Consider the following 16,248-nt stretch of genomic DNA (forward strand, 5'->3'; position numbering starts at 1 on the left):
CCAGTAGGCCTGGCAACTCATTTCCCAATTCAGTTACAGGGAATTCCGAGGGGAGAAGAACAATGCACTTTTGAAGGAGGGTGTGAGAGAAAGCAGAAAGGCAGTTGGCAGGAGGGAGTGTTTAATGAGAACAAAGTTTCAGTGCTACAAGAGAAAAACATTCTAGAGGACTGTCTCCAACACGGTGAGTGTTTGGCATTGCTGAACTTAGGAAGGTTATAAAGATGTTAAACTTAATAGTATGTGTTTTCTTACCATGATTCAAAAAATCAGCTTGAATTAAAGGCTACTCTTGAAGGCAGGAAGCCAATAAGGAGGCCAAGGCCTAACTGTGTTCAAGCTAGCACTCGGGAGGCTGAGGCAGATCATGAGGAATTGGTCAGCCTGGAACCCTCTCACAAAACAAAGGGGAAAAACTGAACGGAGCGTCCAGAACGGCTCTCTTTCTTCATATTCTGTTAACACTGAATCTTGTTTGGTGACATGAAAGTCCCCTATTTCCTTCTCCATCCCTATCCATCACACTTCAGTGGCCTCTCCCCATCCCCTCTCCACTGCCCATATCCCATAACAGCCTTATCATCCTTTGTATGACAGCATCCTATGCAAAATTCATACACTGATGGGTGGATTTCAAAAAAAAAAAAAAAAAAACTGAAGTGTACCAAGCCCCCACTAAAGCACAGTAAGATGTTCAACTTGTATGAAACACCATCTCCAGGGCAGTAACCCGGGAGGCAGAGTTAATATCCACACCTGCCAGATGAAGAAACTGAGGCTCAAGGTGGTTACGTGCTTTTAAAACACTACACATTTAATAACATGGACTTCTAAGGCCAAACTCAGATTTCCTGGGTCTGGCTTCCTATATTCACTAGATCCACAATGCGTTGGGCTGATGATACACCTTGGATTGATGAATTCCCTACTCACACAGCTTCTCCGCCTCACTACAAAAGACCTCATGGACATTCGCTCTGCTGGGCTTCTGCTGACTCACAAGGAACACCCTTTCCTGACAGGCCTCTTCAGCAGCCCAGAGCTACACTGCAGTAGGTGAAACTGTTCCTTACTCTGTCAACACTTCCTCCGTATCTACTGCTTTGACTGGGCCTACCTCATGTCCAGACATGCCGGTCAGCTACCCGCAGGGAAATCATTTGCTGTGGTCCAGAGCTGTGGCAACCTCTCTCCCTGGAGTGGGTTGACCAACCTACTAATAACAAAGTGTTCATGCCAAGAGTGATGGATGAGTGTTGGAAGGAAAAGTGATTCTCCCAGGGGTTACTAAAGGAGGCCATTGGGAACCCCAAGACAGGTGGAGGCATCTCGTGACCATGTAGTAAGTCAACCATCTGCCCTAACTCTTCCAACCAGGGATCCTAAAGAGGCAGTCTACAAACCAAATCTGTCGCTCAGATTTAGCACATACTTTTTCTAAAGGAAATTTAGCACATACTTTTAGTAAATTCAATTACTATTATCTTGAATTCTGAATGGCACACATAAATACCCAGGTTTGGGGCTTCCTACAACACTAGAAGAATCAGGACTAAATAATGAGTCTATTAGGCAGCCACGGCCGAGGCAGTAGCTGTCTGCCCGCACACTCAGCCCAGCGATCCCCCTCAAAAGCCATTCTCTCATCCTGCTGGTCACGGTGTTCACGGCCCCTACTGCAGAGCCTGAAGACTAATGACATTGTCTTGCTTTAATGAATATTTGCCTACATGTATGTGGGTGTACCATGTGCACACAGGTGGCCACAGAGACCGGAAGAGGACATTGGGTCCCCTGTAACTGGAATTACAGGTGGGTTGTAAATTGCAGAGCGGGCACAGGAAACCAAAGCCCACTCCCTGCAAGAGCAGCAAGTGCTCCTAAGCGCCGCCTTGCTTTTCTGTGATCCAGATGATACTGCACCTCCTGTGTCTCTCAGTGGCATGTTCCTAAGGAATCAAATGCCTCCCTGGGGAATCACAGCACTGCTGGCGGTGTTACTATTTCCTTTACAACTAATTCTGGCCTCTACTTAAATATTCTGTCTTTACTGCCTACATACAGCAGATGCTTCTCACAAGAACCCACCTGCCCGAGTTGCCAAGACCTTATCAGAGAAAGGGCTGTGCGAATACGCATGTTTCCTGCCCGCCACCTCCCTTCCTCTTCACACACTGGGGCTCTAGCGACAGAGGCAGCTCTGGTTTTTGGAATGCACTGGCTGCCTGCCCTGGCACTGAACTCATCTGGGTGGGGCAGCCAGCTGCGGGGTGTAGAATCTTGACTCTGGAATGCACTTCCTCACAGAGGTGCCAAGGCCTTTGCTTGGCAGATTCAAAACACAATGACCTTTAAGCTACCAGACATTTATTATTCCTGACTGAGAGGTGAGTCCAAGGCCCTTTAAATTCGCGAGAGCTGGGGTGCAGGTTCAACGGGGCAAGTCATTTACTGAGATCAGACTGTTTTCTCTTCCAAAGGAATAAAGGAGTGTCTTCTAAAGTAAAAGGTGCTGCATGTAAGCTAAAGACACAAACTAGCAACAACCAGCTCCAGTCAACTGCTGCTTGTTAATTACAAAAACATATGAAATGAGAGGTGAGAATATGTGGTGATAATTCCAAAAACTGTAGTTTTAAAACTTTATTTGGTGATCTTATTAAAAGGATTCAGTCTATAAAAATAATAGCTTTATTAGAATAAAAAATAACTTATGTCTTCTTTAAACTATAACTCTACTGCAAAATAAAGCGCAAATACTAAGAACAAAAAAAAAACCTAAAAAGCATAGTCTCTATTTTAAAAATTCATCAAGCTTGTTACCACTGACAATTTATCAAGACCCTGACCCAAAACAAAAACAAAATTTTATTTTTAAAGAAGATTGTTGTTCTTGTCTTTTTAATTATATGTAGATGTTTGCACGCGGCCCTGGAGCTGGAGTTACAAGTGATCATGAGCCACGTGACATGGGTGCTGGAAACCACACTCGGGTCATCTGGAAGAGCAGCAAGTTACTCTTAACTGCTAAGCCATCTCTCCAGTCTCCCCAAATAAAAACTGAAAACAAACAAAGCTGGGATATAGTTCCATGGTAATGCATGTGGTCCTAGGGTCAATCCCCAGTACTGCAAAAATAATCAGCCTCTGCCATTTTTATGATCAAAATTTTCAAATACTTTAAATAACTATAGCAAGGTTATTTATTAAGGTAATATTTGGTTTCTTTTAGCCAGTGAAATTTGGGCTTTCCCCCCCTTCTTCCAGCTCTAGGGATAAAATCCAGGGCCTGATATACTTTCAACTGCACTACATCCCCAGCCTAGTTTAAAAAGCAAGCCTTAATGAATGAGAACTGCTGCCTCTTCCCTGGGCAGTTAGCGATGACTGTGTCCTAGCAACAGAGACTTGAGTGAAGGGCCGCCGCTGGAGAAACCAGCATGGGAGGAGAGCGCGGGCTGGGAGGTGGACTCTCTGGGCAGCTGGGATCTAGGCGGCCTTATTGTAAATCCCCCCTGTCTTGGTCTCTCTCAGAGCAGCTTTGTAGGGATGCCCCTCCTCCACAGGGCAGGAGGTGTGGCGAGGAAAGCTCACAGCGACCAAGGAGGGAGGACTAGAGGCTCTCTTCAAATGTTTGCTACAACTTAGGACCCCACCCCCACTCCCCTTCCACAGGAGTGCGGCCACTGGAAAGCTGCCCCTGCTGGGGGTGGGGGATAACCCACATCTCTATGCATAAGAGCAGCATTAATTAAACCCTGTGAGTTAAAAATAACAAAAACACGAAAGGAGGACATGATGCTGTGTGATATTTTGATTGTATTCTGACAAAGCTTGCTTGGAGTCAGAGGACGGAGCTAGCCACCAGTTGACCACAGAGGTTTGGAGGACTGTAGACCGAGAGGAGCCAGGAAGTGGTAAGGTGGGGTAAAGAGAGGATCTCTCAGCCCATAAGGTCGGAGGCTACTGATGGCTGCTCCCTGTTCTCTGATCGCTTAGGTTCTTACCCCAATATTAGACTCTAATTTTTTGTGGATAAAATTAATTAGATTAACGCTTCAACATGATGATGGGAAGGAGATAGTGCTTATGATTTTTCAGAAGTACAATAGAGTGGGAAGTTTGCTTATTAAATCTTTAGCATGGGATGGTAGCCCAATGGGATTTCATACTGCTCACATAAAAAGATAGTACAGTATGCTAAAATAAAACGTAAGACCAGCCGTTAGAAGACTAGAAGTGTATGCCTAAGATACTGACTTAACTGAGTTACTATGTGATTGCAGAAGCACTCTGGGTGACCTTAGACTGACCTAGGTCTCCCTGGCTGTACTTTTTGAAACTAAGTGTGAAATGTGTGGGAAATGTCATGTACTGAGTTAGGAAGTATGCGACACACCCAGCCCTTATTCCTGTGCCTCCCAAGGAAGGTGACATCCTGAGTTAGAAAGGTCCTTTCAGGACAGCCTGGGCCTTCCTCCTCTTCCTTGCATGCTGGATGCTGTCAAAGCTTTAGCCCAGCACCTCATATGACCATCTGAGTACAGAATACAGAGTTGGGTTGCCTTTGCAGTCCCTCAGGTATGGCAGAAATAAGACAAACTCAGCTAAGATTCTACCTGCCTTATGAAGTATTGCTAAGCCCCAAGAGACCAGCTCACAGGGGATTCTAGGCTTCTGATTGTTTGAAACTTTCCAGAGTCAAACTAAAAATTGTAGTATTAGAAACAAAGAGCTAGGGAGATGCCCAGTACACCAAAGCATCTACGTACAAGTATGAGGATCTGAGTTCAAAACCCCTGGTCCCAAGTAAAAACAGCTGGGTGTGACCAGGTACCTGCAATCACTGTGTTCCTACAGTAACATGGGAGGCAGAGTCAGGATGATCCCCATAAGTTCACAGGTTTGCTCTCCTGGTATACACAGCCATGAACAACCAAAAAGAGACCCTGTCTCAAACAAGATAGAATGTGAAGCCCGACACCCAAGGTTGACCCAGCCTCCACGTGTGTAGTGCCGTGTGTGCAAGCATGTCCACATACACAAATGTTAGCATGTACATATACACACATGATCACATGCACATCATGCACTCAAAATAGAATAAAAAGATTACATTACTGTAGTCACCACCTCGCATGTCGCATACACCAGCCTAAAAGAAACTGCAAGATCGCTTGGGTACATTGGGGTTGACTACTCACCAGCTGGCTGTGTTTGCGCGACCCTCTTGGGGTAAGTCTTACTTCGGCTTCTCACCACGGTCTGATTGGGCCGGGGAAGTTGGATAGAAAGATCTCGGCTCATTTGCAGAGCTGTCCTGCCACTGGAAAACGTGACACTTGGATTAGCAGGAATAAAACCATATGGCCAGAGTTAAATGACAATCCGATCAGAGGACCTTGTAATCAAGACAGGGAAGGAAAGCACAGACGCAGCGGAACATAGGTGTGCCGAGGTTCTTAACTGATCCCCGTGATCCTACCGACCAAGAAAGGAGCACTAACTTCAGGGAGGAACTTATGTCAGGGAAAAAGAAGAGCTTGCTGAGGGGCCAGCAGGAAGGGAAGATTTATCAAAGGTTAGGTTTATGTTCAAGGTAGGACAGGCTAGAAATAAAGGTTCTGATGGCTTTGAGGCCCACAGCCAAACACTGGAAAAGTCATGGTGGGTGAACTATGTAACAGTAGTTAGTAATTCTTGTCCCGGGCTGTGCTCACACAGCAAGCTGTAAGGCATCCCCGCAACAGACCAGTGTGATTTTGTTTCCGAGCCCTGGCACAATCAGTCATGTATTATATCCCCTCACTTATCAAACCATGTGTCTGGAAAGAGAGAAAACAGACCTAGAAGCCTACACACGGGGCTTGCTTCCCTAGAGATCATGGGAGGATCTGGAGTTTCAGGTTCATTCCCTAGGCTGGCATTCTGGTTTAAATATCTCTCTCTCTCTCTCTCTCTCTCTCTCTCTCTCTCTCTCTCTCTCTCTCTCTCTCTCTCTCTTTCTCTCTCTCTCTCTCCCTCTCTCATACACACACACACACACACACACACACACACACACCCCTTATATGTTGAAGGTCTGACTCCCGTCAGTAGCCAAAATGAGAGGTGCCTTGGTTGTGAAGTTAATAATCTCAGCAATGGGTTAACCCATTGGTCAGTTTATAGCCCAATAGACGGCTAGAAGGCGGGCCTAGAAGGCAGGCCTAGAAGGCGGGCCTAGAAGGCGGGGCCTAGTTGGAGGAAGTCGGTCATATGGGTGTGCCTTCCAAGTGAATATGTACAACATATGTGGACTGAGACCTGTCTGTCTCCTCTCTCTTCCTTCTTCCTGACCCTCCCCCTTTATGAGTATGAGATCATCAGTCTCTCCACCACACACTCCTACTGCCGTGAGGTTCTGCCTCACCAGGGACTGCCCACAATGGACCCAGCTAACCTTCAGCTGAAGTCTCTGAAACTGTAAACCAAAATAAACCTGTCCTCCTCTAGCTTAGAGGCCTCCATGAGCAGAGGTTTTTCTGAAAAGCTTCAAAAAAATCCCACAGACAGACAAGATTCCATTATTATACATGGTTCGGAGCATAACATCAGGTCTACCTTCTCCAGACTTTCTCCAGCATCAAAAAGGCTTGGATAGTGTGTACCTCGCTTCACAGAGGAAGAAGCATTCATCATAAAAACATAACTAAATGTGCAGACCACTGGGACATTTTATAATGAAATTTTACTTTATTATTCAATTTTTCTTCATAATTCCTCTCTCAGGAACAAAGTAATAAGAAAATAATTTCCCAAGATTAATAAGACTAAGGTCTAGAAATGTCAGCTAATCTACTACAGGCTACACAAGATCCAGGCCAGGAACAGGTGAACAGGTTTCAGCTCTCCACCTGGTCAGTAGAGAGCAGACTGTAGACAGGAGGGACAGAACACTCCACTATTTAACTTGAAATTCCAAGCCTTGAGGAAAACTCAGATCTGCCTTTTCCTAGCCATGTGGTCTCTGAGGCTTTTTTGTTTGTTTCTTTTTAGAGATCTCTGTAGCCCCCATTCATCCTCGCTTTTACAGTGTACCCCTGTAGATGTAGAGTGTTCTGCCTGCATGTCTGCCTGCAAGCCAGAAGAGGGCACCAGATCTCATTACAGATGGTTGCGAGCCACCACGTGGTTGCTGGGAATTGAACTCAGGACCTTTGGAAGAGCAGACAATGCTCTTAACCTCTGAGCCATCTCACCAGCCCCCAGTGTACCCCTTCTTCTGTATGCTTTTTCTCTCTGGTTTCAAATAATGGGCATGAAGTTCGAGAGTCCCCACTTCCATGCCTCTTTACACCCTGGCACAGGCAGCTTCTCTATTCTGGTTGGCAAAGCCACCACCCTTGAGCATCACAGTGAAGGAGAGGGAAACAAAACAGGGAAAGTTGCTTGGCTTCAGATAGAAGATTTGCTGCTTAAGGGCCCTTAGCTTAATGACTTTCCCAGGGGAGGGCTCCGGTTTCTCTCCTATAATTGAGGACATGATACCTCTTTGGTGGGCCGCTGTGCAGATCAAATAAGCAGTGCTTGGGAAAGCACCTGACACCAAGGAAGCGATCCTGAGAACGGGGTCTCTTCCATGCTTCATGAAATTTGAGCGCTCCTATGGTTCAATCCTACAGAGAGGATGCTTGCGTCTCAGGACTCCTACGAAGTTCGTGCAACTCATTCTTTCAAGGAGCTTAACAACAGTTAAGAGGGAAGGCTAATTTTCAAGGGACTCTAATAAGGAGATATCAATATGTAACAAAATACTTAATCAAAGATTTAATCAGTCTCCATTTCAGATCTCGGGTCTCTCGAATAAAAACAAGAGAATCAAAACTTCAGACTTCAGCTCAGCTTCTTCCTAATTTAATTTTGAAACATGATTGTCTCACATCATTTAAAATCTTTGCTTTTTCTCCCCTTCTTAAACCGTAACTAGTTTCCCTAAAAGATGCAAGAATCACCCTGGCATTCTGTAAGCCCTAAGACAAAAAAGAGAAAGACTAGAAAGCTGTCCTCCTCTCCTCACATACACAGCACGAGTCCCTGAAAACCACACACACCCATGCACACACTCATATATGCATGCACACATATACATGCATAAACAATCACACACACATGCACAAATACACAATTGTGCACACATGCACGTATCCACACCCACACACTGCAGCCTGGGACACAGCTCCTTTGTCACCTTATCTCACAGCCTGCAGGAGGTGATGATGATTATGCTCCAGAACGATTTCACTTTGAGGTATCTCTAGATTACTTTAACAAAGAGGCAAGCATGTGATACTGGTTAAAAGAATGTTGGCTTGCCAACTCTTATCACCAAACAGTCTACATTAGTGACCACGCAGCAATCAGAGACCTGTCCTGCCTGACCTCTGACCAGACAGATGAAATGCCTCTCTCCCACAAGTGGCATGAAGTTAGTGCTTCTTACACACAAATAAATAGATTTGGGTTTCATTAAGATTTGCCAGGCAGTTAACATTAGTCATGAAATCAGAGCAGATTTAGCAGAACGTCCAATTCTGCAAAGGTTACCTTTAATTGCTTTCTTGGAAAAAAAATTGTATTTAATATGCAAAATCCAGTAAGAATAATTTCTAATAATAATTCCCAGTAGCCACAATATTTGCATTTCAATAAACTTGAGAAATCAGGTATGGTTATATTTGCAGAAGCTAACTAATTCCAGCATATGTTAAACAGCATGATTATAATTTTAATCATCTAAACACTAAGAAAACAGATGTCTTCCCATTAGCTGCAGACCGTTGAGAAGGAGACAGATTCAAGCATTTTCTCTCTAGCCTTGGCAATACCATGAATAGGAAAACAGCACAAATACTGGGTGTTGCCTGTTCTTCTCAGTGTAAAAGTTATACTATCTTCTTAAATATTTCATAATTTTATTCTCATCTAAGGAAGAACTCTGCAAACCTGAAGGCTAAATATTTACACATTGAAAAAACCTTCATACAAAATCAAAAGTGCTTAGAATAAATAATACTTTTCTTCTTGTCATCAAATGAGCAAATGCTCTGCTAGATACCTATTCGCTGGAAACACTGCTGTTGGTCACCCTTAATGGCTATCTCTGGTCTTAGATTTAAGACTTCCAAGTGGGTCACTAAAAGAGAAGAAATAAAACCTGGCACACCGAAGTCCTGCTGGCATGACTTTTTCAATCTCCTGCGCAAGCGCTTCATCCAGTGATGTCCCTAGACAGCTGACAGAGTAGTCTCCCACCTCCTCGGCAGCATTTCTGCACCCTGCTTGGCTTCACTAGGCCTGGAAACCTGCTTCTCTGCCTAAGGAATACTGCATCTCTTTGACAGCGCAGTGGTTCGGGCTGAGTCTGTACATCTGCGGCCCTAACAGCATTCCTGAAACATCACAGCTCTCCGCTGAACAGAAGGAACTGAAACAAGACAAGTGTTTCTTCAAAATGCAGGGCTCACTCCCACTTTTAATGCAAGTGTTAGAAAGAGTTAGGCAACTGGCTGCACAACGATCAAATTTTCTCTCCACAGGCTGAGTCTGTCTAATAGTCAAGAACACGGGCCATGGAGTCATGGATCTCACGGCACTGCTTCCTAGCTAGGCTATGTGGAAAGTCCCTTGGCATCCCTAAGCCTCAGTTTCTTCAATGTCGATAATATTACAGACAACTGTGATGGTTAACTGAAGCAATAGAAAGTATTAAACAATAAAGACAAAATGCCCAACAAAGTTGATACATAGTAAGCATTACTATAAGCAGGTTTATGCACATGTAAGTTATATATGTAAAAGCATGTTTGATGTAGAATATTAATTGCTCAATATGGGATTAACTGAATATTCTAACATCACAACCAGTCAGTTATAATCCAGAATATCTGCTTTGTTCCATAATCACAAAACATAATTGGAAATAACTGATAATTACAGCAAAATGAAATCCTGAATGTTACAAATTCTACTGTGCTCTAAAAGCCCATAACTTTATATAGCTAATGGAGAGGCTAGATGCATTTAAAACTGGAAAGCCATTTCTGTCAAGAAAGATTTATTTACAGTACACTGGCATTGCTGGCAGCGGGGGGGGGGCACATATGTACAGGTAAATGAATTAACATGCACAGTTCCAGGATGTGGGGGAGGGGAGATGCCACTTACCTGGGCCGATGCTTAGAACTTAGGGACCCGAATTTGCTGAGTTTTCTTGACAGTGAATTCGACTCTGTTTCTGGCATTCTAGTTAATTTTAAAAAGAAAACCAAAGACGTTTAATTACAATTATTTCTATAACATCTGAGCACATAGCTATACAAAAAAACTATTTAGTAGAGATAGCTAAAATATTTTACTTATTCTACATACTAGGAGGAAATAACAGTCAGCTATTATTTTAAAGATGTATTTTTACTCTCTCTCTCTCTCTCTCTCTGTGTGTGTGTATGTGTGTGTGTATGCCCACTTGAGTGCAGGTGCTCATGGAGGGTGTCACATACCCTGGATATGGAGTTAAAGATGGTTGTGAGCTGCCTGACATGAGTTCTGGGAACTGAACTTGGGCTCTCTGCTAGGACAGCAGACTCACTGAACAACTGAACCATCTGTCCAGCCCAATCACCATACCCAGTTACTTTAAGCTACATCTGAACCCCGACTCCCTCATATTTCTGAAGTTCTCTAGGAAACGGTAATGGTGGCTCACTTATTCTTCCTTATGTCATCCTGGGAATTTGTCACTGTTCTGATTTACTCGTGTGAAGGCTGAATGGCAGCCAATCACATCACACGTAGTGCTGAATGGCAGCCAATCACATCACACGTAGTGCTGAATGGCAGCCAATCACATCACACGTAGTGCTGGTTAACTCTTTATGTACGACGTGTTCCAGCATTTCCCATTTCAGGGTACTTCCAACAGACACCACCATGGAGAGATCGTGGGCCCAGTGTCACTGGCTATAGGGAAAGTCTTGGCCATCTGGGTCACCTCTTTACCCTAATAGACCAGCAAAAACTGTACAAAGGGTTCTTCTTTTCTTTTGAGGCTAGGCCTCACTATGTAGCCCCGGCTGGCCTGGAACTTGCTATGTAGATCAGGTTGGTCTGGAACTCACAAAGATCTGCTTGCCTCTACCTCCCATGCTGGGATTAAAGCAGCGTGTACCTGGCAGGATTAACAGTCATTTTTGTAATACCCAGTACAAACAGGATGGGAATAAGGGGAAGAATTCAATCTCGAGTCCATAAACAATGTGTTAACGACCGAAGTCAGTTTTATTGTTTTGTTTTGATCTTTACAACAAAAAACATTAAACAATAAAAAAGTGCAATGTTGCAAAAAGTGTACCTACAGAGCTGAGTGTGATGGCACATGCCTGTCCCAGCACATGGGAGGCGGAGGCAGGAGGATAACCCAGCTCCGCTGAGGTACCTTAGAGGCACTCTAACTGCAGTATATTCACAGCAAAACACCAAATTTCCACCCCATCACATAGCTGCTTGGTAATTCTGAGCTTTTTCCACAGAGCTTTTAACAATTATTCCTGAATCGTTCTTACAGCGTGAGCAAAGAATATAAGTATATATGTAGATTACCACACGTGTGTATATATGTGCATATCAATCCGAACATAAATACATATGCTGATGTACCACACATGTGTGCATATATGTGCATATCAATCTGAACATAAGTACATATGTAGATGTATCACACATGTGTGTATATATGTGCATTAACGCAATCAAGAGGATGAAGAGCTGAACAAATCAAAGAAATATTTCTATGGAACTCAATACTTGTCATGAACATTGAACGGCATCTTCATTTACTGTACCAGGGACAAAGCACTCTGTTGACATACCTAAAAAATGTATGATGCTCCACACTGCACTTCCAGAGGTGTTTGCAGGCAGTTTTGCTTCGAGCTTCGAAAAAGAATGAGGTTTCATTACACTGGGAGAGATAGGGAGAGAACACCGGTTACTGGCTGTGACACTCTCCGGAGGGCAGCCCTCCTCAAGGAAGCAGAAATCCGGAAGAGCAGAGGCAAACACCGAAAGAAAAGCTATTTTTGGAAGGTTGCATTAAAAATTACTTTCCACTGTCTACAATTATGAAACGTAACTTCTATTTAAATCTCAGTGCAGTCACCTTTATTAATTCCTTCTATGTCCTCTCATGACTATGGATCATCCAGGCAATGAAACAGGAATCCTGCAAGTCTGTTCATTGTAAGTGGCCACTGTACAGAAAACACTGATTGCGGAATTCACTCCTAACAAAGACAGGGATGCCGGAACATACAGTCCTTAACCCTACTGCTTTCAGAGACAGAGAAATCATACTTAGATTCTGTCTGGAGCATCTCAGGAGAAGCAGTGAGGGGGTTGCCTCCACTACACTGAACTATTAGGTGCATAAAATTAAGTTCTATGGTAGATGCAATGTGCCATGCAATAGGCATACGAAAATTTGATGGCCATTTTAATCTAGTGGTTATTTGAAATATAAGAAACTAAGACCCCATTAAAGGTAACTCTATTTTATGTGTGTGAAATGCTATTTTCAATGACTACATGGAAAACAAAGCAAAACAGGATAAGCATGAGACGCTCTATGAAGTTATACATTGATAATTTAGCTTCAAATTTAAAAATCAAATACTAGCCTTAAACGCAGCAATTAGTGTGGAATGAGTTTCCTGCGAACTCAAAAAAAAAATGTTGGCAGTGCAAGGAGTAACTGGGATATCTGTCCACCATTTTAACAGGGACACATGAAGTTCCTCCCAAGCCCAACCAGAAGAACACTGCCTAACTTAGGAATGTATTTGTAAAGTGTGGGATAGAGCAGAAACACGGCCACACGTTCACACTGCAGCAAAGCCAGCCCACTACCAAAATCTCACGAGGTAAAGGAGGAAACGTAGGGAGATTCTCAGGGATTCAGTCTAGGTGTCACTGTGAGTAGACAGCAAGCGGGGAAAACTGGGGATAATGACAGTAAGGTCGGGCCAGCATTTTAAAACAAAACGTCCACAGAATGCCAAACGGGCCCGTAAGCACAGAGGAGCCCCAAGCCAAAGAGAGGTCACATCTCCTAGCGCAGCACTGTCTCCTGAGAATGCCTAAGACGGTCAGGAGAGAGGGCAGGGGTTAAAGGGGAATCACAGGACAATGCTCGTGAGGTGGTCAAAGTGAGCCAGGAGACAAGGGTGTCAACAAGGCTGGGGAGAGAGAGCACATGTCTCAAAGGACACAGAAAGACCAAGGGGGCTCCAAAGGCAGTTTTGGCTTTCTGTAATGAGACTATCTGGTGACCTCTGTGCGAGACGTAGGACTCTAACAAGAGACGAGGGAGAAGTTCAGTGACTTCAGAACCCCTTTTTCCTGATAGCAAAAGAAACTGAGGCTGGAGAGGAGCAGAGACGGGGCAAGGTAAGAAAGCTCAGGCTTCCCTGAGGAGACAGGAGAGCCAAGAGGGCAAGCTCTCTCCTTCCACATTTCTTCTCAAAACCACAGGTGACCCAAGATGGATTCACAGTAACAATTCGATCCCCCCTCACTGCCATTGTCCCCACTTCCCCTCTCCAGACCTGGTCACCATTGGATTGTCCTCACTACAATGCCCGGGTCACTTTTCAAAGTTTGCCTGTGAGTGTGTCCTGCAGGGGTAAGTCACTAAGGAAAGGTGAATGCCAGGGCAGGCGGCCTCTCCCTGTGCCACACATGGGGACAGGCCATCTCCCCGCACTTCTCAACAAGGGGAGCCCAGATGTGGCAGTGCACACTGGGCCTCACCATGGATGCCAAACAGGAGCGGAAGCCATTCTCTAGCACACTCACATCTCAGCAGAAACATCCGTCAAGAAGGTATCTAAGTACCTAAGTCAAATTCTCAAATATGTTAATTACATAGAACCTGTATTTCCAAAAGCACAGGGGAAATTTAAAATCATCCAGTCTTAAACTCCATTTCCTCCTCATTTCAAAATGTCCTCAGATTGTTTCCACTTCATCCTCCACGTCTGTATTATTTTGCTTTTCTTATTGAAAGCCAGTCAAGGAGTCTCTAATTCTTTCCCCAGTTCCCACTCCCTCCCCTCCTCTCACTCCCCTCACCTACCCCGGAGTAACTAATTCTTAATATGTATTTTAATCTCTCATCACTTAATGAAAAGATAAAAGTTGCTTCAAATCCAACTGGAACTTGGTTTTTCTCGAGTTTTTTTGGGGGGGGCACAGACAGAGGGGCAGGGGAGCCTCCCATAGGCCCCCTAATTACTCCTGCCGTGAACAAACGCAAGTATGAACTCATTCCCCATGTGCAGAAGGCTTTAGAGAAGCCGCCCGTTTTCTGTGGCATTACTGACAGCATGAGTCAAATAGTAAAGGAAGATTAATGCTAAGCCGGGAGCCAGGTACTCTGAGGAAATTCTGTGGACTTCTGTCACGTGCTGCTGGCACCAAGGAGCTGACAAAGAAAGCACTTGGGGACCATTTCGAAACAGACAGGGCCACACACACATTTCCACTCAGCCCACGAGGCAGCTTCTCTGAAGACTGAGAGAGCCATCCCGAGTAACAGCTAAAATCCCCTGCCCAGCATCCAAAGCGTGCTGTGTTACTCAGACACCTTCGGAGCTTCGGTCATTCACGCGGCAAGCCATGCTGCTGTCTGGATCCGTCCTTTTTGATTGATGAGTTAACTAAACTTATGCCGTTTGTATCTATGACAGAATGTGGACAACACTGTCCCTTGGGTCTCTAAGGAGACTCAATGGAGCAAACCCTTGATTGCATTATTAGAACTCAGAAGCTGCATTATTATCCGCAAATGCCCAGCTGGGCACCTTTCATCTTCTTGGTCTCTCTGCTCATCTTTGCTGCTGTCTCTCTTGGAGAGCCTAAAGTAGGGGAGGGAGGGGACTGTTTGCTTCTGCTCCTTGCTGTCACTCTTGACTGGGTCATGGAAGTGGTTTACACTGTCAAGGCACAGCTGGGCTGCCTAAGGCATCTTGGGCCACTCCATTTTCCGTGTCTCTCAAGACTGTGTTCTTGACACAAGAGCCTGTGTTACAGAGTCCTGTGTTCAACCAGCTTCTCCTTGTTTCTGTGGAGACAGTCACAGGTGGGTGTCCCGCCTTTCCTCAGCCCCCTGGAATTACAGGAATGAGCACATTCACCATCCTACAAACACTTCTGACATCCAAGGTCACCAGATGTAACTCAAGATGTATAGGGGAGAGGGGGACAATGAGATCGTGGGTAAAGGCGGAGGACCTGACATCAATCCCCGGGACCCACATGATGGAAGGAGAGAACAGACCCCACAAGCTGTCCTCTGACCTCCACATGTGTTCCCCCAGTGCATGCACAAACACTCACAGATACAAATCCATAAATACATGTAATTGTGAAAAGATACACTGCACAGGCCACTGGCAAGCAAAAGAGATCCATGTTTCTAAAGATGGTAAGGTAAAGCCATTCTACAAATACCTGAAGGCCTGTGGCAGAGATGCTTCCTACCCAGGCATCACTGAAGAACCAGGAGGGGCTCGAGAGAAACGAAACATTTGAAATCTGTAGGTATTTTTGCATTCGATCTAAAGGGGAGTTTGAACTCTTCAACCTACTTTAGGCATGAAGAGAGAAACAAAAAGAAGAAGAAACATGATAACCATCGACTGAAATAACTTCCTTCTCAGCTGCTCAGAAAGCAAAGCAAGCAGTGGAATCAGAAAACAGACCTGCAGGCTGGAGAGATGGCTCAGAGGTTAAGAACATTGGCTGCTCTTCCAGAGGTCCCGAGTTCAATTCCCAGCAACCACATGGTGGCTCACAGCCATCTGTACTGAGATCTGGCACCCTCCTCTGGCGTGCGGGCATACATCGAGGCAGAATGTTGTATACATAATAAATAAAAAAAAAAAAGAAAGAAAGAAAGCAGCCCTGCTTTTCAGACGGACACTCACACTAGAGACCCAGAAGGTTAAGAAGATGCGGGAATTTCATCTTTCAAATGGCGAGACTGGTTGGGTGCTCTTTGAAGTGCTGAATTATGCTGGCGTACACGAGACGCTGGGCTTCTCTCAATGGCTTTCATGGCCGTTCATTACTCTTTCCTCAAGTTCAAACCTGATTTTTTAAAATGCCGCTTTTGTTACTACTTGAAAAGGGGAGTTGGAAAGAAATATT

General features: G+C 44.6%; 1 protein-coding gene across 1 annotated transcript in view; it reads right to left on the reverse strand.

Moving 5' to 3' along the window:
• Positions 1-16,248, reverse strand: part of Epb41l4a (erythrocyte membrane protein band 4.1 like 4A) — a 194,161-nt gene that overhangs the window by 46,715 nt on the left and 131,198 nt on the right. Inside the window, exons 10-12 of the mRNA XM_038330967.1 lie at positions 11,910-12,001; positions 10,207-10,284; positions 5,205-5,326 (exon numbers count right to left, since the gene is read on the reverse strand). Coding sequence (XP_038186895.1) covers positions 5,205-5,326; positions 10,207-10,284; positions 11,910-12,001 — 292 coding nt within the window. The remainder of the gene's footprint in view (positions 1-5,204; positions 5,327-10,206; positions 10,285-11,909; positions 12,002-16,248) is intronic.

The sequence above is a fragment of the Arvicola amphibius genome, chromosome 5, assembly GCF_903992535.2.
Source record: "Arvicola amphibius chromosome 5, mArvAmp1.2, whole genome shotgun sequence".
Taxonomy (NCBI): Eukaryota; Metazoa; Chordata; class Mammalia; order Rodentia; family Cricetidae; genus Arvicola; species Arvicola amphibius.